The 27456-nt window shown below is 38.5% G+C and overlaps 1 protein-coding gene across 1 annotated transcript in view; it reads right to left on the bottom strand.

Moving 5' to 3' along the window:
• CCDC186 (coiled-coil domain containing 186) overlaps positions 1–27456 on the bottom strand; it is a gene marked incomplete in the record, with an annotated part of 217930 nt that overhangs the window by 116729 nt on the left and 73745 nt on the right. Inside the window, 4 exon segments of the mRNA XM_053692695.1 lie at positions 3120–3218; positions 7433–7537; positions 8134–8253; positions 13131–13343. Of these exon segments, the coding sequence (XP_053548670.1) occupies positions 3120–3218; positions 7433–7537; positions 8134–8253; positions 13131–13343 (537 nt within the window).

The raw sequence follows: 27456 nt of genomic DNA, 5'->3' as shown, positions 1-27456 counted from the left end.
ATTGGGTTAGGGGCCCTTCAGAGATATTAATATCAGCGTCGTCATGCTCTTCAGTAACTAAAACAGAGCATCCACGCTTACGCTGACAAGGGTTCATTTTGGCTAAAATGTTTTTGACAGAATTATCCATTACAGCCGTTAATTGTTGCATAGTAAGGAGTATTGGCGCGCTAGATGTACTAGGGGCCTCCTGAGTGGGCAAGACTCGTGTAGACGAAGGAGGGAATGATGCAGTACCATGCTTACTCCCCTCACTTGAGGAATCATCTTGGGCATCATTGTCATTATCACATAAATCACATTTATTTAAATGAATAGGAATTCTGGCTTCCCCACATTCAGAACACAGTCTATCTGGTAGTTCAGACATGTTAAACAGGCATAAACTTGATAAGAAAGTACAAAAAACGTTTTGAAATAAAACCGTTACTGTCACTTTAAATTTTAAACTGAACACACTTTATTACTGCAATTGCGAAAAAACATGAAGGAATTGTTCAAAATTCACCAAACTTTCACCACAGTGTCTTAAAGCCTTGAAAATATTGCACACCAATTTTGGAAGCTTTAACCCTTAAAATAACGGAACCGGAGCCGTTTTAAGCTTTAACCCCTTTACAGTCCCTGGTATCTGCTTTGCTGAGACCCAACCAAACCCAAAGGGGAATACGATACCAAATGACGCCTTCAGAAGTCTTTTATAAGTATCAGAGCTCCTCTCACATGCGACTGCATGCCATGCCTCTCAAAAACAAGTGCGCAACACCGGCGCGAAAATGAGACTCTGCCTATGCTTTGGGAAAGCCCCTAAGAATAAGGTGTCTAAAACAGTGCCTGCCGATATTATTATATCCAAATACCCAGAATAAATGATTCCTCAAGGCTAAATAAGTGTTAATATCAATCGATTTAGCCCAAAAAATGGTCTACAGTCTAAATAAGCCCTTGTGAAGCCCTTATTTACAATCGTAATAAACATGGCTTACCGGATCCCATAGGGAAAATGACAGCTTCCAGCATTACATCGTCTTGTTAGAATGTGTCATACCTCAAGCAGCAAAGGACTGCAAACTGTTCCCCCAACTGAAGTTAATTGCTCTCAACAGTCCTGTGTGGAACAGCCATGGATTTTAGTTACGGTTGCTAAAATCATTTTCCTCATACAAACAGAATTCTTCATCTCTTTTCTGTTTCTGAGTAAATAGTACGTACCAGCACTATTTGAAAATAACAAACTCTTGATTGAATAATGAAAAACTACAGTTAAACACTAAAAAACTCTAAGCCATCTCCGTGGAGATGTTGCCTGTACAACGGCAAAGAGAATGACTGGGGTAGGCGGAGCCTAGGAGGGATCATGTGACCAGCTTTGCTGGGCTCTTTGCCATTTCCTGTTGGGGAAGAGAATATCCCACAAGTAAGGATGACGCCGTGGACCGGACACACCTATGTTGGAGAAAACCGTTTTAAAACAAAACCGTTACTGTCTCTTTAAATGTTAAACAGGGCACACTTTATTACTGAATATGTGAAAAACTATGAAGGAATTATCCAATCTTTACCAAATTTTCACCACAATGTCTTAACGCATTCAAAGTATTGCATCCCAATTTTCAAGCTGTTAACCCTTAAAATGTGGAAACCGGAGCCGTTTGCAATTTTAACCCCCCTACAGTCCCAGCCACAGCCTTTGTTGCGACTTCACCAATCCCAGGGGGGTATACGATGCCAATTGAAGCCTTCTAGGAACGTTTTCAGTGGATACCAGACCCTCACACATGCAGCTGCATGTACTGTACTCAAAAGTAACTGCGCAATAATGGCACGAAAATGAGGCTCTGCCTACTACAGATAAAGGCCCTTCCTGACTGGGAAGGTGTCTTAACAAGTGCCTGGCGCTAAAAACGTTCCCCAATATTAAAAAAGTGTGAAATTCACTTCAAACTGCATATAATACTTAAATAAAGCAATCGATTTAGCCCCTAAAAGTGTCTACCAGTTTATAGCCCATAATAAGCCCTTTATTCTGTTTGAGTCTAAGAAAATGGCTTACCGATCCCCATGAGGGAAAAATGACAGCCTTCCAGCATTACACAGTCTTGTTAAAAAATGGCTAGTCATACCTTGAGCAGAAAAGTCTGCAAACTGTTCCCCCCAACTGAAGTTCTCTCAGCTCAACAGTCCTGTGTGGGAACAGCAATTGATTTTAGTTACTGCTGCTAAAATCATACTCTTAAAAGTTTTTTCAGCAGTTGAGGCCGGGTTTGAACTCACAACCTTTGGGTTAAGAGGCATTAGACTTAAGCACTATGCCACAGCAACCCCATTCAGAGCGGCAAGGAGAATGACTGGGGGTGCGGAGCCAGAGGGGGCACTATATGGACAGCTCTTGCTGTGTGCTCTCCTTGCCATTCCCTGTAGGGGAGGAGAATATCCCACAAGTAATGGATGACGCCGTGGACCGGACACACCAATGTTGGAGAAATATATTTTTTGGTAAAGTGGAAAAGATCATAAATGTACATGATGATAGCTGGTATATGTGAGAATTATGAAAACTATGGGTATTTAAAATTATTCATATTTATAAAAAAAATAAAAAAAATTAGAAAAAATATATAGCGATAGATTTAAATATATTCTTTCAGTTGAGAGAGTATCTGAAAAGTGATTATCTAATGGTCTGCTTCATAGATAGGCTTGGTGTAGTAATGTTTAGATGTGTTATTGCAAATTTGTTTGTTTGATACACCTACTAAGATGTGGATTTCTATGATGTCAGTGAGAGAGAGAGGGGGGCGTGGTATATCGCTATTAAAGGATAGAAGTTTAATTCATTTGTATTAAGCCTGAGGAGGGGGGCGAGCCCCGACACGTTGCTCTGTCTGTACTGCTACTGCTACCCATGAAGTAAAGTGTTTTGGATTTCAAATTTTAGAGTGTCTGCCTGTTTTTCTTTATTATAGAAAACAAACTTATTAGTAATTAAAAATTCTGTTGTGATACAAGATAAACACGTAAAATTAAATATATGGTGTAACAAAGATTATGCATTTGTCCACATCTCAACAATAATGAAAGGGTCATGTGCTGGGTAACTAGCTACAATTTATATTCACCTCTAAATGGTTTGTCTTTTCTTGCATTTGCTTTTCTAATTCCACTGTTGTTACTTTGAGTTTTGCATCAAGTTCAACTGATTTTATTTCTTCACATTCCTAAAAGAAACAGAAAATGATATTCTATATCAGTGATGACAAGTTACAAAAATATTCATTCTATAACTTTACAAAACTTCTAAATGAACAGAGAATTATTTTTTTACAGCAGATAAAGTACATTTCGAAAATAAACTTTTGTTGCAGAAATAACCAAAAATGTCAAAAAGTCACCTTTAGTTATGTGGTAAACAACAGAATTTCCTGAACATTTCCAACAAACACTTCCACGTTTAACATCAATCCCCCTTTCAAAATCTCCAAACATTTCCTTTCATGATTCAGATAGGGTGCGAAACAAAACAAATAAACATCTAATATCAAATGAACTTTGTACTCTTTGTATTCTTTGCTGAAAGGCAGGTAGATGTAGGAGTGAGCATGTATTTTTAACAATGTTATACATTTGCAAGAACAGTAGATGGCAGCAATGTTTCTAGTCATGTACTGCTCCGTGAACGTGCACACTACTTGTCTAGATATCTTTTCAACAAATAATAGCACGAAAACAACATAAAATTTGATTATAGAAGTACATTGAACACTTTTAAAAATGGTATGTTTTAAAATTACATAAGAACATTTTTTGTTTTCAGGTCCCTTTAAATAGATTTGCTGTTTTTATGGAACTCACCTGTATCTTAGAGGGGCATGAAGCCACTCAGACAATGGGAGCTTTTCCAATGCAAATGGGGGGCCAAATGCCTCTTTTTGTGATGTAGAGGCCAAGATAATGGGTATTTAAGAATGACCCTAAACTACAAGCAATTGCACAGCAAATACAACTCTGATCATGAGGCAAAAAAGCTCCCTTCCCCCCAGTAACAGTTGAAATAATCGAATCCAACTGAGAACCAAATAATTTATTACCTTGGAAAGAGAGAGGTAGCAACGTTGATTTAGAAGTCATATCAGCATTCCAAGACTTAAGTCATAAAGCTCTTCTAGCTAAAATAGCTAAAGACATATCTAACATCAACTCTAATGATATCAAAAATGGCATCACAAATGAAATTATTAGCATGTTGAATTAACTTAACAATGCTATACACATTATGATCTGGCACTTGTTGCGCTAAGGTTTCCAACCAAAAAGTTGAAGCAGCTGCAACATCAGCCAAAGAAATAGCAGGCCTAAGAAGATGACCTGAACATAAATAAGCCTTCCTTAGATAAGATTCAAGTTTCCTATCTAAAGGATCTTTAAAAGAAGTACTATCTGCTGTAGGAATAGTAGTACGCTTAGCAAGAGTAGAGATGGCCCCATCAACTTTGGGGATCTTTTCCCAAAACTCCAATCTATCAGTCGGCAAAGGATACAGTTTCCTAAACCTTGAAGAAGGAGTAAAAGAAGTACCCAGTCTATTCCATTCCCTAGAAATCACATCTGAAATAGCATCAGGAACTGGAAAAACCTCAGGAATAACTACACGTTTGTTAGTTTTAATATCAAGAGGACTAGTCTCCTCCATATCTAATGCAATCAACACCTCCTTTAATAAGGAACGAATATACTCCATTTTAAACAAATATGAAGATTTGTCAGTGTCAATATCTGAGGCAGAATCTTCTGAACCAGATAGATCCTCATCAGAGATAGATAAATCAGAATGTTGTCGGTCATTTAAAAATTCATCAGTTTTATGAGAAGTTTTAAAAGACCTTTTACGTTTATTAGAAGGTGATATGACAGACAAAGCCTTCTGAATGGAATTAGAAACAAATTCTCTCACATTAACAGGAATATCCTGAGCATAAGATGTTGAAGGACCAGCAACAGGTAATGGACTACTACTAATGGAAATATTGTCTGCATGTAAAAGCTTGTCATGACAATTATCACAAACTACAGCCAGAGGAACAGTTACCACAAGTTTATAACAAATGCACTTAGCTTTGGTAGAACCGACATCAGGCAGCAGGATTTCAGAAGTAGATTCTGAGACAGGGTCAGTTTGAGACATCTTGCAATATGTAAGAGAAAAAATAACATATAAAGCAAAATTATCAATTTCCTTGTATGACAGTTTCAGGAATGGGAAAGAAATGCAACAAAATAAGCCTCTGGAAACCAGAAGCAAAAAGAAATGAAGACTTAAATGTCACAAAGTTTGGCGCCAAGTATGACGCCCAACTGACAAAATATATTTTGGCGCCAAGAACGTCTGCAACAAACACGAGCGTCATGGATGACGCAACTACGTGAAAAAAACTCTGCGCCAACTAAGACGCCGGAAATGACAAAATTACATCAATAAACGTAATTTTCGCGCCAAAAAAGTATTGCGCTAAAAAATGACGCAATAAATTATAGCATTTTGCGCTCCTGCGAGACTAACAGCCCGCAATTTAGAAAAGAGAGTCAATTTGAAAAATTTCAGGTAAGAATTTTTTTTTTTTTATGCATTTCCCAAATATGAAACTGACAGTCTGCAAAAAGGAAATATACTGATAAACCTGAATCATGGCAAATATAAGTACAAACATATATTTAGAACTTTAAATATAAAGTGCCAAACCATAGCTTAGAGTGTCTTAAATAAAGGAAACATACTTACCAAGACACTCATCTACATAAAGTAGATAGCCAAACCAGTACTGAAACAAGAATCAGCAGAGGTAATGGTATATAAGAGTATATCGTTGATCTAAAAAAGGGAGGTAGGAGATGAATCTCTACGACCGATAACAGAGAACCTATGAAATAGATCTCCGTTAGGATGACCATTGTATTCAATAGGTAATACTCCCTCCACATCCCTCTGTCATTCACTGCACTCTGACAGGAACCGGGCTTCAAAATGCTGAGAAGCGCATATCAACGTAGAAATCTAGCACAAACTTACTGCAACACCTCCATAGGAGGCAAAGTTTGTAAAAACTGAATTGTGGGTGTGGTGGGGGGTGTATTTATAGGCATTTTTAGGTTTGGGAAACTTTGCCCCTTCTGGTAGGATTGTATATCCCATACTTCACTAGCTCATGGACTCTTGCCAATTACATAAAAGAAACAATTGTATATTGTAATATGCATATAAATTAAAACCTCTCGTGAGATTAGGAAAAAAAACTACTGTATATTGTAATATGCATATAAATAAAAACCTCTCTTGAGATTAGGAAAAAAAAACTATTGTAAATTGTAATATGCATATAAATAAAAACCTCTTGTGAGATTAGGAAAAAAACTATTGTATATTGTAATATGCATATAAATAAAATCCTCTTGTGAGATTAGGAAAAAAACTATTGTATATTGTAATATGCATATAAATAAAAACCTCTCTTGAGATTAGGAAAAAAACTATTGTATATTGTAATATGCATATAAATAAAAACCTCTTGTGAGATTAGGAAAAAAACTATTGTATATTGTAATATGCATATAAATAAAATCCTCTTGTGAGATTAGGAAAAAAACTATTGTATATTGTAATATGGAGATAAATAAAAATATGCATATAAATAAAAACCTCTCGTGAGATTAGGAAAAAAACTATTGTATATTGTTATATGCATATAAATAAAAACCTCTCGTGAGATTAGGAAAAAAACTATTGTATATTGTTATATGCATATAAATAAAATCCTCTTGTGAGATTAGGAAAAAAACTATTGTATATTGTAATATGGAGATAAATAAAAAACCTCTCATGAGATTAGGAAAAAAAACTACTGTATATTGTAATATGCATATAAATAAAAACCTCTCTTGAGATTAGGAAAAAAAACTATTGTAAATTGTAATATGCATATAAATAAAAACCTCTTGTGAGATTAGGAAAAAAACTATTGTATATTGTAATATGCATATAAATAAAATCCTCTTGTGAGATTAGGAAAAAAACTATTGTATATTGTAATATGCATATAAATAAAAACCTCTCTTGAGATTAGGAAAAAAACTATTGTATATTGTAATATGCATATAAATAAAAACCTCTTGTGAGATTAGGAAAAAAAACTACTGTATATTGTAATATGCATATAAATAAAAACCTCTCGTGAGATTAGGAAAAAAACTATTGTATATTGTTATATGGAGATAAATAAAAAAAACCTCTCGTGAGATTAGGAAAAAAACTATTGTATATTGTTATATGGAGATAAATAAAAAAAAACTCTTGTGAGATTAGGAAAAAAACTATTGTATATTGTTATATGGAGATAAATAAAAAAACGTCTTGTGAGATTAGGAAAAAAACAACACATACTTGATATGTTTTAATCATTTCCTGACAATTTTTTCTTATTTGGTCAGTTTCTTCTTTTGCTTGATTTAGCTTGGTTGTGGTGTCTCGGAGCTTGTCTTTGGTTTCCTATAGAGAATGAAAACACATAAAAACATCAAATGGATACGTGTTGTTTCTCGTGATCTCAAGAGAATTGAACTGTAATGGACCAAACATTCAAAATAATGAAGACAAAAATGCATTTAACGTTGTATCAAAGAGCTTTACATAAGTGAACTATATCTTGCAGCCCAGTGCTGAAAGGTTTTATGTTTAGATGAATCATGTGAAGACCGAACTGTTCTATTTCTAAACAAAACAAAGGAATTTCAATAACTTTAAAAGTAAAGCTATAAAGGTTGATGCTACATTTTACAATCTTAGTATTTCTATTACCGTCAGGGCGAAAAGACCTGCAAGTGATTATTAAACATCTTCATATTTCCATAAAGTAAAAGGACTTAATGTACAGCAAAAAAAAAAACACATCCAGACATGTACTGAGTATTGCAATCAATTTCCCTAAAAACAACATGTGAATATAGAATCTTTCTATGCCCCCATGCGAAAGGGTTAAACACATAGCTTAAGTACTGCTCTGGAGCCACAGAAAACTGATAGTCCTGAGCAGTCACATGACCCAGGAAAAAGTAATGTGTAATAATAGTTATTCTCATACTAACCTTGTGTGAGTCTAGCTCAGTTTTCAGCTTGTTGTGCGCCCATTTTACTTTAATGGCATAGGAGTTGACTTCCTCTTTAAGTTTTTCAATATCGCGATTCTGTTTACTGACTTCACTTTCCTAAAGAAATGAAAAATCTGAGATCAAACTCAAACTGTTTTATAGAAGACATTTTATATATTTTATAATAGTGAAAGTCAATGTTACCAAAAGCATCAGTGTTCAGGGGACTCAAATTAGTAAAAGAATAAAAAAGAAAAATCAGTTTTATTTAATGTAAAATATAGCGTAAGCGCTCCACTACTTGCATCACAGGAAGTGTATACTTATAAAAGCCAGCCCTAGTCTTTTGCATGGAGAAGAGAAAAAAAAACAAAAAACACTGGGGTGCATTATATTCCAGTTGAAGAGCTAAATGTCACTTTACATACAACAAATAAACTCTATAAGTAATTTTCTGGTAAGCTTTTAACTAGAGTAACATTTTTAAATGTTACAATTTCTTTAGTACATCTCCTTATAAAGAGAATCTGTTGAAAAGAGATGGATGATTAGAGATATCGATAGCAGAAGATCACTTTACTAAAATTTACCAATGCAGGAATAAAAACGGACAACATTCAATCTCAGGGAATGAGGGAAGTGCACTCTCACTACATAGCTCCAGCCACATTAAGTATTTACTTCACTCATAATGTTTTACTGTTACATGCTCACATTACATTGGTGACTTTTCTGTCAGTCTTCAGGTCGCAGTCAAATTTTATAAACAAATCCTTCTGTGTCTTGTAAACGCAGCATAGTGGAACTAAAGGCTCCGAATATCATAGTTTTCATGTCTAAAATAAGTACAGCTGGTATTGTTTGTTTGCAGCTGCTAAAAACCTGTATATACACTGACTGATGGTACTGAACAGGAATTTGGCACCACATATAGCCTTAAAGGGGACATGAAACACTTTTTTCTTTTCTTTCACGATTCAGACAGTGCATACAATTTCAATCAGTTTTCCAATTTATTCTTTTATCACATATGTTTAATTCTCTTTGAATCATTTGATGAAGGAGCATAATGCACAATAGTAAATTGGAAAATTGAATGCTCCATCTGAATCATGAAAGTTTAATTTTGATTTTACTATCCCTTTGCTTGGTTCCAGGGAAGAGACATACCTGTATTTAGCATTAAGACACACACAAAGTGTTTGTGGGATTTATCTATATATTTTTTTTATTAAAAGGTAAACAATCAAAATGTTTGAATTGTATTACAGCACTTCCTTTTTTTAAAATTTGATGTCACTGTACTCAAACTATTTTATTTCAGTGGGAGAATTACCAAGAAGTGAAACCAAAATAACAAATGGAGTATCTTACTAGGAATTAAAAGAGTTAATAGCATCAGCACCAGATAGCACGCAGACATGCTTTTTTTAAAGGCAATAAAGAAAATTATCGTCTAGTAAGTTTTATTAAGTCCTAGAACCATGATTTGGAAAGAATTCTCTCTCGTTGGATTTAAAAATAAATAAATTAAAATCCCAAGGCTTGATTCAGAGCAGTTCTGTTAAATGGCCACAAGATGGCAGCAGTATTACATCACTAACAATAGTGTGAAAGGAAATCACAAATGGGGATAGCACTTGTTATAGGAGTGCACGGAGGAGACTTACCAAGTCTCAAATAGCCATATAAAAAGTAACAAAGTCCTCCAGCTCCTCAAGAAAAAAAGACCTTCATTAGTACAGTATTTCATCATGGGTCAAATAATCAACAGCAACGTTTTAGGCCTAGCTCAGCCCTTGAGCTAGGCCCGAAACGATGCTGTTAAAAATTTGACCCATGATGGAATACTAATAGTGTAAAAGGGACAGTAAACACCTTGAGATTTTATATAAAACATTTAGTTATGAATAATGAAACAATTTTGCAATAGAAACATAAGAACAATAGCTCCAACAAGTCCGCACAATATTTCCTGAAAGTATAAACTTTGTAGGACAGCCTTTTGCTTATCCCAGGCATTCTTGAAGTCCCCACAGTGTTTGTCATTACCACATCTTGTGGACGGTTATTACATGAATCAATCACTTTTCTGTAAAGAAGCTCTTCTGCAAATTACTCCTGAATCTACTATATATAGCAATACATTCTCATTATTTATTCTGATCTGTTTTCATGTTATTTACCTCTGAAAATTGAACAATTTCTAATTCCGAGAACGTAAAATGCACCTGACTTCTCAAGGCTAACTCTACTACACATCTATCCTTAATTGGCTTTACCAGATAACAACTGCAAAACAATGCATTGTATATTAACTTTATGACAATTGTCTTATTTGTCTGTGGACTAAAGCTCAGATTGGCCCCGTCAAATAAGACAAATGGTTGATGGAGTTTAGCTATAAAAATAATTGCAGTAAAAAAACGTTATAAAAACCATAAGCACTGGCTGAAGTTACTTTAGAACAGAACACACCTGTCTTGTCATCACAAGGTGTTTACGGTCTTTAAATCTATTTTAACTCATAATTCAGATAGAGCATTTACATTTTAAACAGCTTTCCTATTTACTTCTATAATCACATTTCCTTCTCTCTTGGCTCAGGAGCAGCAGTGCACGACTGGGAGCTAGCCGGAGATTGTTGTCTGTACACACAAGCCTCATCATTGGCTCACCAGATGTGCTCAGCTAGCTCCCAGCACTGCCGAGCCTACTCTTGAACTTAGCTTATATCTGTAATCAAGCACTGCATCACAAAAGAAATATTTTACAATCATTTAGAATGACAAACATCAACATTGAAATGCAAATTAATGTATTTCAGTTTTTAATAGAAACATTTGTGCCATAAACGTGTTACAAAAATGCTTCAAGCTGAATTTATGTCTTTCAGTGATGTCGTCTTTACTGTGCATAGAGCATATGTACATATGCCGGCCCATATATACAAACTCCCCGCTTACTCAGAGGGCATATACCATGTTGCCAATGACTGTACTATTTCTGACAAACAGACGCCCCTGCTGGCTCTCGCTACTTGAATGAGGACTCATAGGCTCAGTGCATGGTAAAAAGCAATCACTGAAATAGCGATGGCTTTTACTAGCGCATTTTGCTAATATGTGTATGCGCCTTAGAAAAATGCTTCTTTTTAAAGCTGAAATGCATTCATGTGCATTTCCATCTAGATTTAAGTCCCTTTAAAACAAAGTCATTGCATTAGCGCCATTTACACATTTTACAAATCAAGAGCAATTTAAGGATAGAACAAAATTTGTTAAAATCCATGTCCTGGTCTCTTTGCTGGCGGCCAATAAGAGAGGTAAATGAGCTTTTGCTCACAGCTAGCCAATCAGTGCAGAATGTTACAGGCTCAGGTATATGGTATGAAGGACACACGCCAGCATTGCTGAAGGGATTGGAACAGCCACACTTTTCAGTGGAATTTTACAGCAAAATCGGGCAAAATAAATTATGCATTCATTCTGAAATTGTATTTTATATTCCATAATTAAAAATGTAATATGAGATTAGATAATGTCCCTTTAATTTTAAAAATTATGCTTTTTAATGCACCGATTTTCATTACTGTAATTTAACTGTGAAAATTGTTTCCACTACCTGGAGGGCAATTTTGTGTAATGTGGAACCCTGTCACTCCTACGCTACAGTCTGCACAGTGATTGGTTAATATGTGCAGGAGCTTGTTTATTATACCTGTCCCTATTTCAACCAAAGGAAGATGAACAATATTTATGAGGTTTTTTTTCCGGGATATATCCAGAGACTGCAAAATAATTAATATTCTTCTCACAAAATTATTTTAGAACATTTATTTTGTATGCATATTGTCTTCCCTGCAATGCATAGTTTGTAAAGTATAAATAAAAAAATTGTACTTTAAGATTCAATATAAAAAAAAGCTTCTGACTCAGGAGGGTGATGAAAATATTGAAAAAGGGGAAAATGATTGTAACATGATAGACACTTCTATCATCATAGCGGGAATCACATATCAGATTAAAAATTACATCATATTTAAAGCCAAGTAAAATAATATTTTGGAATAAGGATTCATCAAATCTATGCTTTAGATGTAGTTTTACCTCTGCTAATTTACCCCACTGCCTCTGGAAATGTCCCAATATATATTCTGTTTATAGATTTTCTTTTGGTTATCCAAAATTATGAAACAATGCATCGATTTACAAATGGATATTTTTTTTCTTTAAAAGGACAGGACGCAAGGTTTATACAGTATAAGATGTACACATTTTGCAGAAATACAATCTTGACAGTTTGGAAATCTATAAAGGGACTTTTGTTTTATACCATTTTTAAATAAGATGAAAGTGACGATAACTGAGTATTATGATTTTGTTAACCAGTTCAGAAATAGATGTTGAACTTTTTTTTCTTTTTTTTTTAATTGGGGAAGTTTTATTAAATCTTTTCAGCTTAATGTGCAAACCCAAATTATTCCCTATTTCTTATTACCTTATGTGTACAAAATGCTCTATTTAAAAGGTGATTTTGTGATTGAATAGGAGAAATGAATATATGTTTTCCTTCCTTTTTTTCCCTTTTACTCACTCCAGGAAGGAAGAGAAATTGAATTAAGAGTTGGAAGTTTAAAAGGAAAAACAAAAAATACATGGAATGTATTTGTCTTTCGTTTAAATAAAGCTGGTTTCAGACTAAAAAAAAGTTTCAATACAAATAAATATGATTACGATTTATATATGGGATGATAGATGACAAAATGCATACACAGGAAAGAACAAAATAATACAAAAGTATAAAATAGAAGTCAGTTTAAACCACTAGAGGATGGCAACACAATAATGTTTATAATACAGACATGGATTGAAAACCAATATTTTTTTCCCCCAAATCTAAGTTTCAGATTTTTTTTTTAAAAGACAATCACGTTCTGATATTTTCAAGGCTTACTGAGATTAATACACAACAACAAATCACGGATTACTCACCTTTGTCTCATACAACTGGTGCAACCGTCCCTTTTCCTGAGTGAGAATTTTGATTCTAGAGCCGTTTTTCTCTATCTCTTTGTTAGCTTCTCTAAGCTTCCGCTCCAGTACTTCCTTCTCCTTGCGCAGATCGAGCGATTCCTTTTCTCCCCGAACATACTTCATCACCATGGCTTCTTTTTCTTGCCTGGCTTCCTCACATTTTTTGTTTGCCTGCAATAAAGAGCCTTTAAACAACCTGGACCACTTGTTACATCCATTATTTAAGATCATACGGATTTTGTACGGATAAGGCACTGACAAATGAAAACCGTACTATAAAAAAAATAATAATGTATAAAATATAGTCAAAATGTCATATTGTAGTCAGATTTTTTTTGTTCATGTAATCAATACAGTAATCTACTCTTTTTACCACTAATCTTCTAGATCAGGGGTTCTCAAACTTTTTTGCGCCAGGGACCCTTTACAGGGGAGACATTTTCCAAGGACCCCCTTGAATATTATTACTAAGTAAGCATATGCTTATAACAATGTATAGTCTTAGTTGCCATTGGGACTATTTTAATTCTTAAACATTTCAACCTAAATAATTCAGACCTGTTTTACTGTGATAAACAGAAACACATTTCAATCTCAATCAGGTTAATATCACTTACAGTCTTCAAATTAATTTTATTCAAAGTGCATTTGGACTCAACTTGACAGCATTTACTTTAAAGTGAATGTAAATTTTGATGCCAAAGTGCCCGGTTTTTAAAAATTCAATTAAAAACAGGGGCACTTTAATTCATCAAAATTTACATTTCACTCTTGTTGTGAAAAAAAAAATACCTTACCTTTTAATCTTCACAGCAGCTCCAGCTTCCTCCACCCGTTGCAAAGCCTCTTCCTGGGTCTAAAATGAGGAATCCGGCTTCCTCCAATCAGGGCGTTGAATCAGACACTGATTCCCCGGGGGGGAAGGTGTGATTGGAGGATGACCTATCCATCATTTCTGACATCAGAAATGGCTTGCGACGACTGGAGGAAGCTGGAGCTGCTGTGAAGATTAAAAGCCAAGTTTTTTTTCACAACAGGAGTGAAATGTAAATTTTGATGAATTAAAGTGCCCCTGTTTTTAATCAAATTTTTTTTAAAAACGGGCACTTTAGCATCAAAATTTACATTCACTTTAAGCCATTTTTTATCAACAACTTTCATAAAATCAACAGTAGCAAGTCTGGCATTTAAAATTACCAGTGTAAAGATGAGTTTAACGTTAAAATAATAAACTAATTGAAGTTTTCAAGAGACAGTTACAGAAAATATCATAGTAATTAAACATATTACTTTGATAACATTTTGTACATAGAGCTATACATCAAATTCTTATCTCACACAGTTCACAATAACTCTTGATGAGCTCATCCTTAATGAGATGGGTGAACCTGTCTCTCACTACACAGTTTATCCATTCGTGGAGGGATGGATGACAAGCAGACTCTCAGATCGTTCTCCACATGCAAGCGAGCTCTGTACTTAGTCTTCATTGCAGTCAAAGTTGAGAATGATGACTCACAGAGGTATGTGGTAGGAAAGTGTAGCAATATTCTCATTGCCTCAGCAGTGAGTTCAGGATACTCATGTGAGAAGGCCAGAAATCAGCAAAAGACACCAGCTGGAATAGGGCCTCCAATGTCCTATCAGAGGATAAGTCTAAAAGCTCCTCTTATGCCTTACCAGTAAGGCCACTTGTTGCACTTGGGGCAAAGGGATCCCGCACCCAGTCCCAGGAATCGGTGTTCACATCGGAGAAGTAAGAGTTGAAGTGCTTGCTTAGTGCAATGAGGTGAGAGATGGCTACCTCGCTCACTATATCCACAGAATATGTTATTTTTGTGAAGAAATTCTGTCATTTGGGGAAACATTACTCCGTCTCATATCCTTTTTCTCCATAGCTCCGTTTTCTTCATGAAGGCGGTGATTTTGTCGCGGACTTTCCAGAATATATGCATAGCCTCCTTGGATTGAGAGGTTGAGACTGTTGAGCAAGTTGAATATGTTGGCAAGATATGCCAATTTGGCTACAAAATCTGGATCGGAAAAAAACTCTGCAAAATCGGGTTTGTGCTCACTCATAAATTCCGCCATCTCACTACGTAGCTCGAACACCCGCTGCAAAAAACTTTACCACGAGAAAGCCATCGCACTTCACAGTGATACAGCAGTGTGTCATGCCCAGCCTCTATCTCCCTACAAAGTTGTCCAAACAAAACGAGTCTGCAGTGCCCTTGACTTCACAAAATTAACTGCCGCCACAGCCGTGTTTAAAACAATGTGAAGGTTTGGTTCCATGTCTTTTAATGCTAGCGCTGGTCGATGCAGCATACAGTGCGTAGCCATAACCTTTGTGTTGACAGCCTTTATCCACGCAACCCCCACTTTTTCGGCCCTTCATCGCTGCCGCACCATCCGTACAAACAGCCACACATATTTCACAGCTAAGTCCCGTTTCAGTCATGAAAGCATCCAAGAATCTGAATATTTCTTCACCCGTTGTCCTCCCAGGCACCTCTTTGCAAAACAGAAAGCCCTCCAAAATTTTCCTTCCCTTCCCATGGATAGCGAACCAAAACGATCAACTGAGCCGCACCAGCAATGTCTGTAGATTCGTCCAACTGAATAGAACAGAGAAAATACACAGACTTTTACACTCAACTGCTTCAATTGCCCTCTAACTTACTACAGCTTGATTTCAAACACATCCTTTCTCAGAACTCAGAGAAAATACACAGACTTTTACACTCAACTGCTTCAATTGCCCTCTAACTTACTACAGGTAGCCTTCTGGAAAACAGCTTCATTATATTTTACCTACTAGTTGTTTTATTGTATGTGTTTGTATACTTAGTGATAATTCCTTTTGTTTCTTTTCTATTTTAAATGTATATATTACAGGCTGTGCTAGTCATAATTTGCATACCTCTAGCTCATTGCACATTTTATCAACTTTGTCTGCCATTATGTTAAGTTAGTTTTAGCAGCTCTTGTCCTTTTATCTGTCTATTTGTTTATGGTTTTATTTCACCCCTTGAATGTCTCAGTCTTATCTCTGTAATATTTTGTTTTTTTATGTCTTTTTTTTTGGTTTCTGCGTGATTGACCCTTAGGTTTAAAATGTCCATAAATGTACCCTCCCACCCATTTAACACACTTTTGCTCTCTCCTTCAGCTTGATTTCAAACACATCCTTTCTCAGAACTCAGAGAAAATACACAGACTTTTACACTCAACTGCTTCAATTGCCCTCTAACTTACTACAGGTAGCCTTCTGGAAAACAGCTTCCCTCATTTATAGATAGCCTCCCACACAACTTTCACTCTCCTGAAATGACAAGTGCAAACACTGATAAGCACATCCTTCCATTCCATTAACCCTATAGAATACACAGTACTTTTGTAATATTATGTTTCATATACCTTTTGTTCCCTTATGCAATTGTTACAGTAATTCTGTGTCTTATGTTTTTAACTGGTTCCCAACTCTGTAAAAATGCTCAATATATTCATATTCCTTTTTGCTACCCTCTGTCTCTATAACAAACTACACTATTCAATTACTCCTTCTCCCTCTCCACCTGCACTGTTCATTAGCCCATCTCTCTTAAAATCACCTTACTTTTGAACTCATGAACTTTACCTATTCCTAAACACTCTCTCTCTCCCCTGCAGCTCATCTCAAAAGCAGTCTCACTACTGCAAATCTGTATCTCATCTCATGTCACTCTCCCTCTTGCTTCTACTTACTGCTGGTGACATCTCCCCTAATCGTGGTCCCCAACCACTGACAAGCCATGCACATCCATGTGTACCATCCCATAGACTCAGAAAACAAAACACTGCACACCTCACTCACATTCCTCTTGCATCTAAAGCCACAACCCCTTTCACTTGTGCACTCTGGAACTCTCGCTCTGTTTGCAACAAGCTCACTTCTATACATGACCTCTTTATCTCCCGCTCCCTCAACCTTTTGGCCCTAACAGAAACCTGGCTCTCTCCCCTAGACACAGCATCCACTGATGCTCTGTCACATGGGGGTCTCCACTTCAGCCACACTCCTAGGTCTGGTAATAGACAAGGAGGTGGTGTAGGTATTTTACTTTCCTCTTGTTGCACCTTTCAACAAATACATCCTCTCTCTTCCCTCACTTTTCCCTCATTCGAAACCCACATGATTCGATTATTCTCCCCTCTCTCTGTACGTGTTGCAGTCATATACCGACCCTATCGTCCCTATCACTCCACAGAGACAGCTATTGTTAAGGTCACCAACGACCTACTTACAGCTAAATCAAAAGGCCACTTCTCTCTGCTTATCCTCCTTGATCTGTCTGCAGCCTTTGACACTGTCGACCACCCTCTTTTGCTCCAAACCCTCCAATCCTTCGGCATCTGTGACACAGCCCTTTCGTGGCTCTCTTCCTACCTATCAAACCGTACCTTCAGTGTAGCCTTCTCTGGGGCCTCCTCTGCCCCGTCACCACTTTCTGTCGGAGTACCGCAAGGCTCTGTCCTCGGTCCCCTTCTCTTCTCAATCTATACGTCATCACTAGGTTCCCTAATTAAGTCCCACGGTTTCCAATATCATTTGTATGCCGATGACACCCAAATCTACTTCTCTGCACCAGACCTATCTCCTTCCTTGCTAACCCGTGTCACTAACTGTCTTTCTCACATCTCTTCCTGGATGTCCTCTCACTACCTCAAGCTAAATCTCTCCAAAACTGAGCTCCTCATTTCCCCCTTCTTCCAAAATCTCCACCCCCAATATCTCTATAACTGTCGACAACTCCATCATTACCCCTACCCCGCATACCCGATGTCTCGGGGTCACATTTGACTCAGATCTTTCCTTCACTCCTCACATTCAGTCCTTGGCTAAAGCCTGCCGCTTCCACCTTAAAACATCTGTAAAATTAGACACTTCCTTACACAAGACACAACTAAGATTTTAATCCACTCTCTCATTCTTTCCCGCCTTGATTACTGCAACTCTGTCCTCTCTGGTCTCCCCACCTGCCGCCTAGCTCCTTTACAATCCATAATGAATGCCTCTGCCAGACTCATCTTCCTTACACGTCGCTCTTCATCTGCTGCACCTCTCTGCCAATCCCTTCACTGGCTTCCTCTTGCCTCTAGGATCAAACACAAAACTCTCACTCTTACATACAAAGCCCTCAACTGCACTGCTCCCCCCTACATCTCAGACCTTGTCTCCAGATACTCTCCCTCCCGTCCCCTTCGCTCTGCTCATGACCTCCTACTCTCCTCCTCTCTTGTCACCTCATCACACTCCCGTTTACACGACTTCTCCAGACTGGCTCCCATCTTGTGGAACTCTCTGCCTCGCTCCACAAGACTCTCTTCTAGTTTTAAAAGCTTCAAGTGCTCCCTAAAGGCTCTACTGTTCAGGGATGCATACAACCTACGCTAACCTTTCCTAATACCAGTTCCTCTCCTCCATTGCTATCCCCTGAACGCCTTTAGCATGTAAGCCTAAAAGTCCAGCTGTTTGTAGATCACCTTCTTAAGAGCTGACTACAACAGTGCAACTCTTGGCAGGGCCCTCTACCCATTTGATCCCTATAATTGTTTTGTTGTACTCCCCCCTTGCTTATAGCGCTGCGGAATCTGTTGGCGCTCTACAAATAACCAATAATAATAATAACATATCTTACAGGTATGCAATCTATCCAGTAGATGTGACTGAATGTCAGCCGCGAGTCCTTCAATTCTCCTCCTCACAGTGTCATTTGAGAGAGGTACTGCTTTCAGCTTATTAGCTGCTTCTTCCCCGAGCATAACATCACAGATTTCAACCGCCGCTGGAAGTATGAGTTCTTGTCCAATTGTGTGTGGCTTTTTACTTCTAGCAATCCGTTGAGCTACCAAATACGAAGCCTTCTATGCTTTCTCTGAAGTTTTGGTCAGGGTCACCATCTGTTTTTTCTGGCAGGTGTATTCCTCGCTCTTTCTACGGAAAAAGTATTTTGTTTTGCCCAGATATTCCCTGTGCTTTGTGATTAAATATCGCTTTAGCTTGGCTGGCTTCATGGCTTTGTTAGCTAGCACCTGAAAACATAAGACGCATTTTGGTCTCCTGTCTCTGTTCTCAATAAAACCAAATTGAATAAAGCTGTCATCATATTTTCTTAATTTGGCTAGTTTGGGCCTACCATCACTTGACGAGGTTAACTGCAGATATTTCTCCATGGTCGCTTCAGTAACACGGTCATAAGCCAAGCTAAGCAGCAACAAGAACGGTTCGTTGCCGCTTGAGTGAAATGATTAATTCATGTCAGATTGACTTGATGTGTCAGTCATAAACTAAGATTCTATTGGTCCAAAGCTAACGTGGTCGGGAGTAATGAACGCAATAAAATATTTCAACACTCACACAGCAAATCAAAAGGAGTGTAACTATAGACAAAGTTATGGCTGTGGGTTAATAAAGACATGTCTATTTCCCCAAAATATGAACATACGTTAGTTCCGATTCCACACATTGCTGAAACAGTTTATATGGAGGCTCACTTTTCAGGTTCAGCTTAGTAGCCACAGCATTAGTAACATCAGCGTGATATTGCACTCCAAAACTAAACGCATAAGGTCCGAACAATATACAAGTTAAAAAAATGGGTATTTAAAAAGTTGCAGGCAGTACTAAAAATAAGATAAACAAAAATATTTTTTTTAAAAAGCTCAAATTCGGGGGGGGTGTTGGTATGGGGGGGGCTTGTTAGGCCCTTCACCAGAGTCAAATAGAATGTGAGATTGTAGAGAAAGTTACAACCCTATTTTTGTACTTTTTATTTTTATTGTGCACTAGGTGATAAGCCTGCCCAAAAGGCAGTCTGTGTTTAAAAAATACAAACCCCAAGCTAAAGTAAAAAAAAAATTAAAAAAAAGTAAAATTACAAAAAAAAAATAAACAAAGCTATCCAAAATAAAAATTGTAAACCTAAACTAATACCCCTATAAAAATAACCCCCCTCAATCTAATACTAAACTACCAATAGCCCTTAAAAGGGCCTTTTGTAGGGCATTGCCCTAAGTTAAACAGCTCTTTTCCTTACAAAAATTACCAATTACCCCCTAACAGTAAAACACCAAACCTCCAAAATAAAAAAACATAACACTAAAAAAAACTAAACTACCAATTGCCCCCAAATGGACATTTGTATGGGCATTGCCCATTAAATCTCTAATCTTACAATTAAAAAAACATAATTTATGCTTACCTGATAAATTTATTTCTCTTGTAGTGTATTCAGTCCACGGATCATCCATTACTTATGGGATATATTCCCTTCCCAACAGGAAGTTGCAAGAGGATCACCCAAGCAGAGCTGCTATATAGCTCCTCCCCTCACATGTCATATCCAGTCATTCGACCGAAACAAGACAAGAAAGGAGAAACCATAGGGTGCAGTGGTGACTGGAGTTTTAATTAAAATTTAGATCTGCCTTAAAAAGACAGGGTGGGCCGTGGACTGAATACACTACAAGAGAAATAAATTTATCAGGTAAGCATAAATTATGTTTTCTCTTGTTAAGTGTATTCAGTCCACGGATCATCCATTACTTATGGGATACCAATACCAAAGCCAAAGTACACGGATGATGGGAGGGACAAGGCAGGAACTTAAACGGAAGGAACCACTGCCTGTAGAACCTTTCTCCCAAAAACAGCCTCCGAAGAAGCAAAAGTGTCAAATTTGTAAAATTTTGAAAAAGTGTGAAGCGAAGACCAAGTTGCAGCCTTGCAAATCTGTTCAACAGAGGCCTCATTCTTAAAGGCCCAGGTGGAAGCCACAGCTCTAGTGGAATGAGCTGTAATTCTTTCAGGGGGCTGCTGTCCAGCAGTCTCATAGGCTAAACGTATTATGCTACGAAGCCAAAAGGAGAGAGAGGTTGCCGAAGCTTTTTGACCTCTCCTCTGTCCAGAGTACACGACAAACAGTGAAGAAGTTTGACGAAAATCTTTAGTTGCCTGTAAATAGAACTTCAGGGCACGGACTACGTCCAGATTATGCAAAAGTCGTTCCTTCTTTGACGAAGGATTAGGACATAAATGATGGAACAACAATCTCCTGATTGATATTCCTGTTAGAAACTACCTTAGGTAAAAACCCAGGTTTAGTACGCAGAACTACCTTGTCTGAATGGAAAATCAGATAAGGAGAATCACAATGTAAGGCCGATAACTCAGACTCTTCGAGCCGAGGAAATAGCCATCAAAAACAGAACTTTCCAAGATAAAAGCTTAATATCAATGGAATGAAGGGGTTCAAACGGAACCCCTTGAAGAACTTTAAGAACCAAGTTTAAGCTCCACGGAGGAGCAACCGTCTTAAACACAGGCTTAATCCTAGCCAAAGCCTGACAAAAAGCCTGGACGTCTGGAACTTCTGCCAGACGTTTGTGTAAGAGAATAGACAGAGCAGAAATCTGTCCCTTTAACGAACTAGCAGATAAGCCCTTTTCTAAACCCTCTTGTAGAAAGGACAATATCCTAGGAATCCTAACCTTACTCCATGAGTAACCCTTGGATTCGCACCAATATAAATATTTACGCCATATCTTATGGTAAATCTTTCTGGTAACAGGCTTCCGTGCCTGTATTAAGGTATCAATAACTGACTCCGAGAAGCCACGCTTTGATAGGATCAAGCGTTCAATCTCCATGCAGTCAGCCTCAGAGAAATTAGATTTGGATGGTTGAAAGGACCCTGAATTAGAAGGTCCTGCCTCAGAGGCAGAGACCATGGTGGACATGACGACATGTCCACTAGGTCTGCATACCAGGTCCTGCGTGGCCACGCAGGCGCTATCAGAATCACTGATGCTCTCTCCTGTTTGATCTTGGCAATCAGTCGAGGAAGCATCGGAAATGGTGGAAACACATAAGCCATGTTGAAGACCCAAGGGGCTGCCAGAGCATCTATCAGCGCCGCTCCCGGGTCCCTGGACCTGGATCCGTAACAAGGAAGCTTGGCGTTCTGGCGAGACGCCATGAGATCCAGTTCTGGTTTGCCCCAACGATGAATCAGTTGAGCGAAGACCTCCGGATGAAGTTCCCACTCCCCCGGATGAAAAGTCTGGCGACTTAGAAAATCCGCCTCCCAGTTCTCCACGCCTGGGATGTAGATCGCTGACAGGTGGCAAGAGTGAGACTCTGCCCAGCGAATTATCTTTGAGACTTCCAACATCGCTAGGGAACTTCTGGTTCCCCCTTGATGGTTGATGTAGGCCACAGTCGTGATGTTGTCCGACTGAAATCTGATGAACCTCAGTGTTGCTAACTGAGGCTAAGCTAGAAGAGCATTGAATATTGCTCTCAACTCCAGAATATTTATTGGGAGGAGTTTCTCCTCCTGAGTCCATAATCCCTGCGCCTTCAGGGAGTTCCAGACTGCGCCCCAACCTAGAAGGCTGGCATCTGTTGTTACAATTGTCCAATCTGGCCTGCGAAAGGTCATCCCCTTGGACAGATGGACCCGAGAAAGCCACCAGAGAAGAGAATCTCTGGTCTCTTGATCCAGATTTAGTAGAGGGGACAAATCTGAGTAATCCCCATTCCACTGACTTAGCATGCATAATTGCAGAGGTCTGAGATGCAGGCGCGCAAATGGTACTATGTCCATTGCCGCTACCATTAAGCCGATTACTTCCATGCACTGAGCTACTGACGGGCGTGGAATGGAATGAAGGGCACGGCAAGCATTTAAAAGTTTTGATAACCTGGCCTCCGTCAGGTAAATTTTCATTTCTACAGAATCTATCAGAGTCCCTAGGAAGGAGACTCTTGTGAGTGGTGATAGAGAACTCTTTTCCACGTTCACCTTCCACCCATGCGACCTCAGAAATGCCAGAACTATCTCTGTATGAGACTTGGCAATTTGAAAACTTGACGCTTGTATCAGAATGTCGTCTAGGTACGGAGCCACCGATATGCCTCGCGGTCTTAGCACCGCTAGAAGTGAGCCCAGAACCTTTGTAAAAATTCTCGGGGCCGTAGCTAACCCGAAGGGAAGAGCTACAAACTGGTAATGCCTGTCTAGAAAGGCAAATCTTAGGTACCGATAATGATCTTTGTGAATCGGTATATGAAGGTAGGCATCCTTTAAGTCTACTGTGGTCATGTATTGACCCTCTTGGATCATGGGTAGGATGGTTCGAATAGTTTCCATTTTGAATGATGGAACTCTTAGGAATTTGTTTAAGATTTTTAGGTCCAAGATTGGTCTGAAGGTTCCCTCTTTCTTGGGAACCACAAACAGATTTGAGTAAAACCCTTGCCCTTGTTCAGTCCGCGGAACTGGGTGGATCACCCCCATTACTAAGAGGTCTTGTACACAGCGTAGAAATGCCTCTCTCTTTATTTTGTTTGCTGATAACCTTGAAAGATGAAATCTCCCTTGTGGAGGAGAAGCTTTGAAGTCCAGAAGATATCCCTGAGATATGATCTCCAACGCCCAGGGATCCTGGACATCTCTTGCCCAAGCCTGGGCGAAGAGAGAAAGTCTGCCCCCCACTAGATCCGTTTCCGGATAGGGGGCCCTCTCTTCATGCTGTCTTAGGGGCAGAAGTAGGCTTTCTGGCCTGCTTGCCCTTGTTCCAGGGCTGGTTAGCTTTCCAGCCCTGTCTGTAACGAGCAACAGTTCCTTCCTGTTTTGGAGCGGAGGAAGTTGATGCTGCTCCTGCCTTGAAGTTACGAAAGGCACGAAAATTAGACTGTTTGGCCTTTGATTTGGCCCTGTCCTGAGGAAGAGTATGACCCTTACCTCCAGTAATGTCAGCAATAATTACTTTCAAGCCGGGCCCGAATAAGGTCTGCCCCTTGAAAGGAATATTAAGCAATTTAGATTTAGAAGTCACGTCAGCTGACCAGGATTTAAGCCATAGCGCTCGGCGCGCCTGGATGGCGAATCCGGAGTTCTTAGCCGTTAATTTGGTTAAATGTACAATGGCATCAGAAACAAATGCATTAGCTAGCTTAAGTGCTTTAAGCTTGACCATAATCTCATCCAATGGAGCTGTGCGAATGGCCTCTTCCAGAGACTCAAACCAGAATGCCGCAGCAGCAGTGACAGGCGCAATGCATGCAAGGGGCTGTAAGATAAAACCTTGTTGAACAAACATTTTCTTAAGGTAACCTTCTAATTTTTTATCTATTGGATCCGAAAAAGCACAACTATCCTCCACCGGGATAGTGGTACGTTTAGCTAAAGTAGAAACTGCTCCCTCCACCTTAGGGACCGTCTGCCATAAGTCTTGTGTGGTGGCGTCTATTGGAAACATTTTTCTAAATATCTGAGGAGGGGAAAAGGGCACACCGGGTCTATCCCACTCCTTGCTAATAATTTCTGTAAGCCTTTTAGGTATAGGAAAAACGTCAGTACACACCGGTACCGCAAAGTATCTATCCAACCTACATACTTTCTCTGGAATTGCAACCATGTTACAATCATTCAGAGCCGCTAATACCTCCCCTAGCAATACACGGAGGTTCTCAAGCTTAAATTTAAAATTTGATCTGATCCAGGGAGACCGGATTCAGAGATTTCTGTCACCCACAGAATGAAGCTCTCCGTCCTCATGTTCTGCAAATTGTGACGCAGTATCGGACATGGCTCTCACATCATCAGCGCGCTCTGTCCTTAACCCAGAGCTATCGCGCTTGCCTCTTAATTCTGGCAATTTAGATAATACCTCTGTCATAACAGCAGCCATGTCTTGCAAAGTGATTTGTATGGGCCTCTCTGATGTACTTGGCGCCACAATATCACGCGCCTCCTGAGCGGGAGGCGAAGGTACTGACACGTGAGGAGAGTTAGTCGGCATAACTTCCCCCTCGTTGTCTGGTGATAATTTCTTTACAGATAAAAATTGACTTTTATTCAAAGTGACATCAATACATTTAGTACACATATTTCTATGGGGCTCCACATTGGCCTTCAAACATAGTGAACAAACAGATTCATCTGTGTCAGACATGTTTAAACAGACTAGCAATGAGACTAGCAAGCTTGGAAAATCCTTTCAAATAAGTTTACAAGCAATATAAAAAACGCTACTGCGCCTTTAAGAAGCACAAAAAATCGTCACAGTTGAAATAACAATGAACCAAATCAGTTATAGCAACCAAATTTTCACAGTAAATGTATTAAGTTAGCAAAGCATTGCACCCACTAGCAAATGGATGATTAACCCCTTAATACCCAAAAACGTATAATCAATTTAACAATTAACGTTTTTATCACAGTCAAACACACTGTCACAGGTCTGCTGTGACTGATTACCTCCCTCAAAATGAATTTTGAAGACCCCTGAGCTCTCTAGAGACATCCTGGATCAAGGAGGAAGAAGCAGGAAGACTGTAACTGAATTTTTACTGCGCAAAAAAGCGCTAAAATAGGCCCCTCCCACTCATATTACAACAGTGGGAAACCTCAGTTAACCGTTTCTATGCAGAAATAAACGACAGCCATGTGGAAAATCATGCCCCAAAAGATTTATCACCAAAGTACCTCACAAAAAACGAATAACATGCCAGTAAACGTTTTAAACATGCACTTTAAAAGTTAGGTAGTGTTATTAATAAGCCTGCTACCAGTCGCTTCTACTGCAGTTAAGGCTCATACATTACTTCAGTATTAACATTATTTTCTTAGTCAAATTCCATTCCTTAGAAAATTACTTATTGTACATACATTCATCAGCCTGATACCAGTCGCTACTGCATTTAAGGCTGTACTTACATTACATCGGTATCAGCAGTATTTTCTTAGTCAATTCCATTCCTTAGAAAAATATTCTACTGCACATACCTCATCTGCAGGGCACCCCGCATGCTATTCCCTTTCTGAAGTTACCCCACTCCTCAGAATGTGCGAGAACAGCCAGTGGATCTTAGTTACTTCTGCTAAGATCATAGAAAACGCAGGCAGATTCTTCTTCTAAATACTGCCTAAGTGAAAAAAAACAGCACACTCCGGTGCCATTTAAAATAACAAACTTTTGATTGAAGAAATAATTAAGTATAAAAATTCCACACTCCTCTCACACCTTCCTACTATGTCAGTTGCAAGAGAATGACTGGATATGACATGTGAGGGGAGGAGCTATATAGCAGCTCTGCTTGGGTGATCCTCTTGCAACTTCCTGTTGGGAAGGGAATATATCCCATAAGTAATGGATGATCCGTGGACTGAATACACTTAAGAGAAAAAAAATCCTAAACACTAAGTCCCAAATAGGTACTCACCGTTCCTGAAGTCCGGCGGAGAAGGTCTTCTTCCAGGCGGCTCCATCATCTTCTATCTTCATCCGGAAACTAAGGCGGCACGGAGCGGATGTGTGGAGCTGTCTTTCCCAATGCGTGGATCCTCAGCGGCAGTCCTCAATGGCAGCTGTCCTCGGTAGCAGGGAGGCTCTTCATCCGATGTCCGTTGTACACTGAAGATGGAATGCAAGGTACTGCAATCAATTTGGGGTACCTTGCATTCCTATTGGCTGAAATTTTGAAATCAGCCAATAGGATTAGAGCTACTGAAATCCTATTAGCTGGAAGAAGACCTACTCCGCCGGACTTCAGGAACAGTGAGTACCTATTTGGGGCTTAGTGTTAGGATTTTTTTTTTTTTTTTTTTTTTTTTTTTTTTTACGATTAGAGATTTAATGGGCAATGCCCATACAAATGCCCCTTTAGGGGCAATGGGCAGTTTAGGTTTTTTTAGTGTTATTTTTTTTTTTATTTTGGGGGGTTTGGTGGGTGGGTTTTTTTTTTTTTACTGTTGGGGGGGGTTATAGTAATTTTTTAATGTAAAAGAGCTGTTTAACTTAGGGCAATGCCCTACAAAAAACCCTTTTAAGGGCTATTGGTAGTTTAGTGGGGGGGCTTTTTTTATTTTCATAGGGATTAGGTTTAAAATAAAAAAAAATCTGTAATTTATTTTTTGTAAATTTTATTTATTTATTATTTTTTGTAATTTAATGTTAGGTTTTATTTAAGTGTAACTTAGTATTGGGTTTAATTTAGGGGGTGTAAGGTAAGGGGGCTTAGTAATTAAATTATTTGCATTGTGGGGAGGTTGGCGGTTAAGGAGTTAATAGGTTAATTAGGTTTATTGCGATGTGGGGATTTGGCGGTTTAGGGGTGCGATGTGGGGATTTGGCGGTTAAGTGGTTAATATTTGAATTATGTTATTTGCAGATTAGGGGTTAATTACTTTATTAATTTGCAATGTGGGGGTTGACGGTTTCGGTGTTTGTTAAT

The sequence above is a fragment of the Bombina bombina genome, chromosome 9 (genome assembly GCF_027579735.1).
Source record: "Bombina bombina isolate aBomBom1 chromosome 9, aBomBom1.pri, whole genome shotgun sequence".
In the NCBI taxonomy this organism is placed as follows: domain Eukaryota; kingdom Metazoa; phylum Chordata; class Amphibia; order Anura; family Bombinatoridae; genus Bombina; species Bombina bombina.
This window is presented reverse-complemented; position numbering and strand designations above follow the sequence as displayed.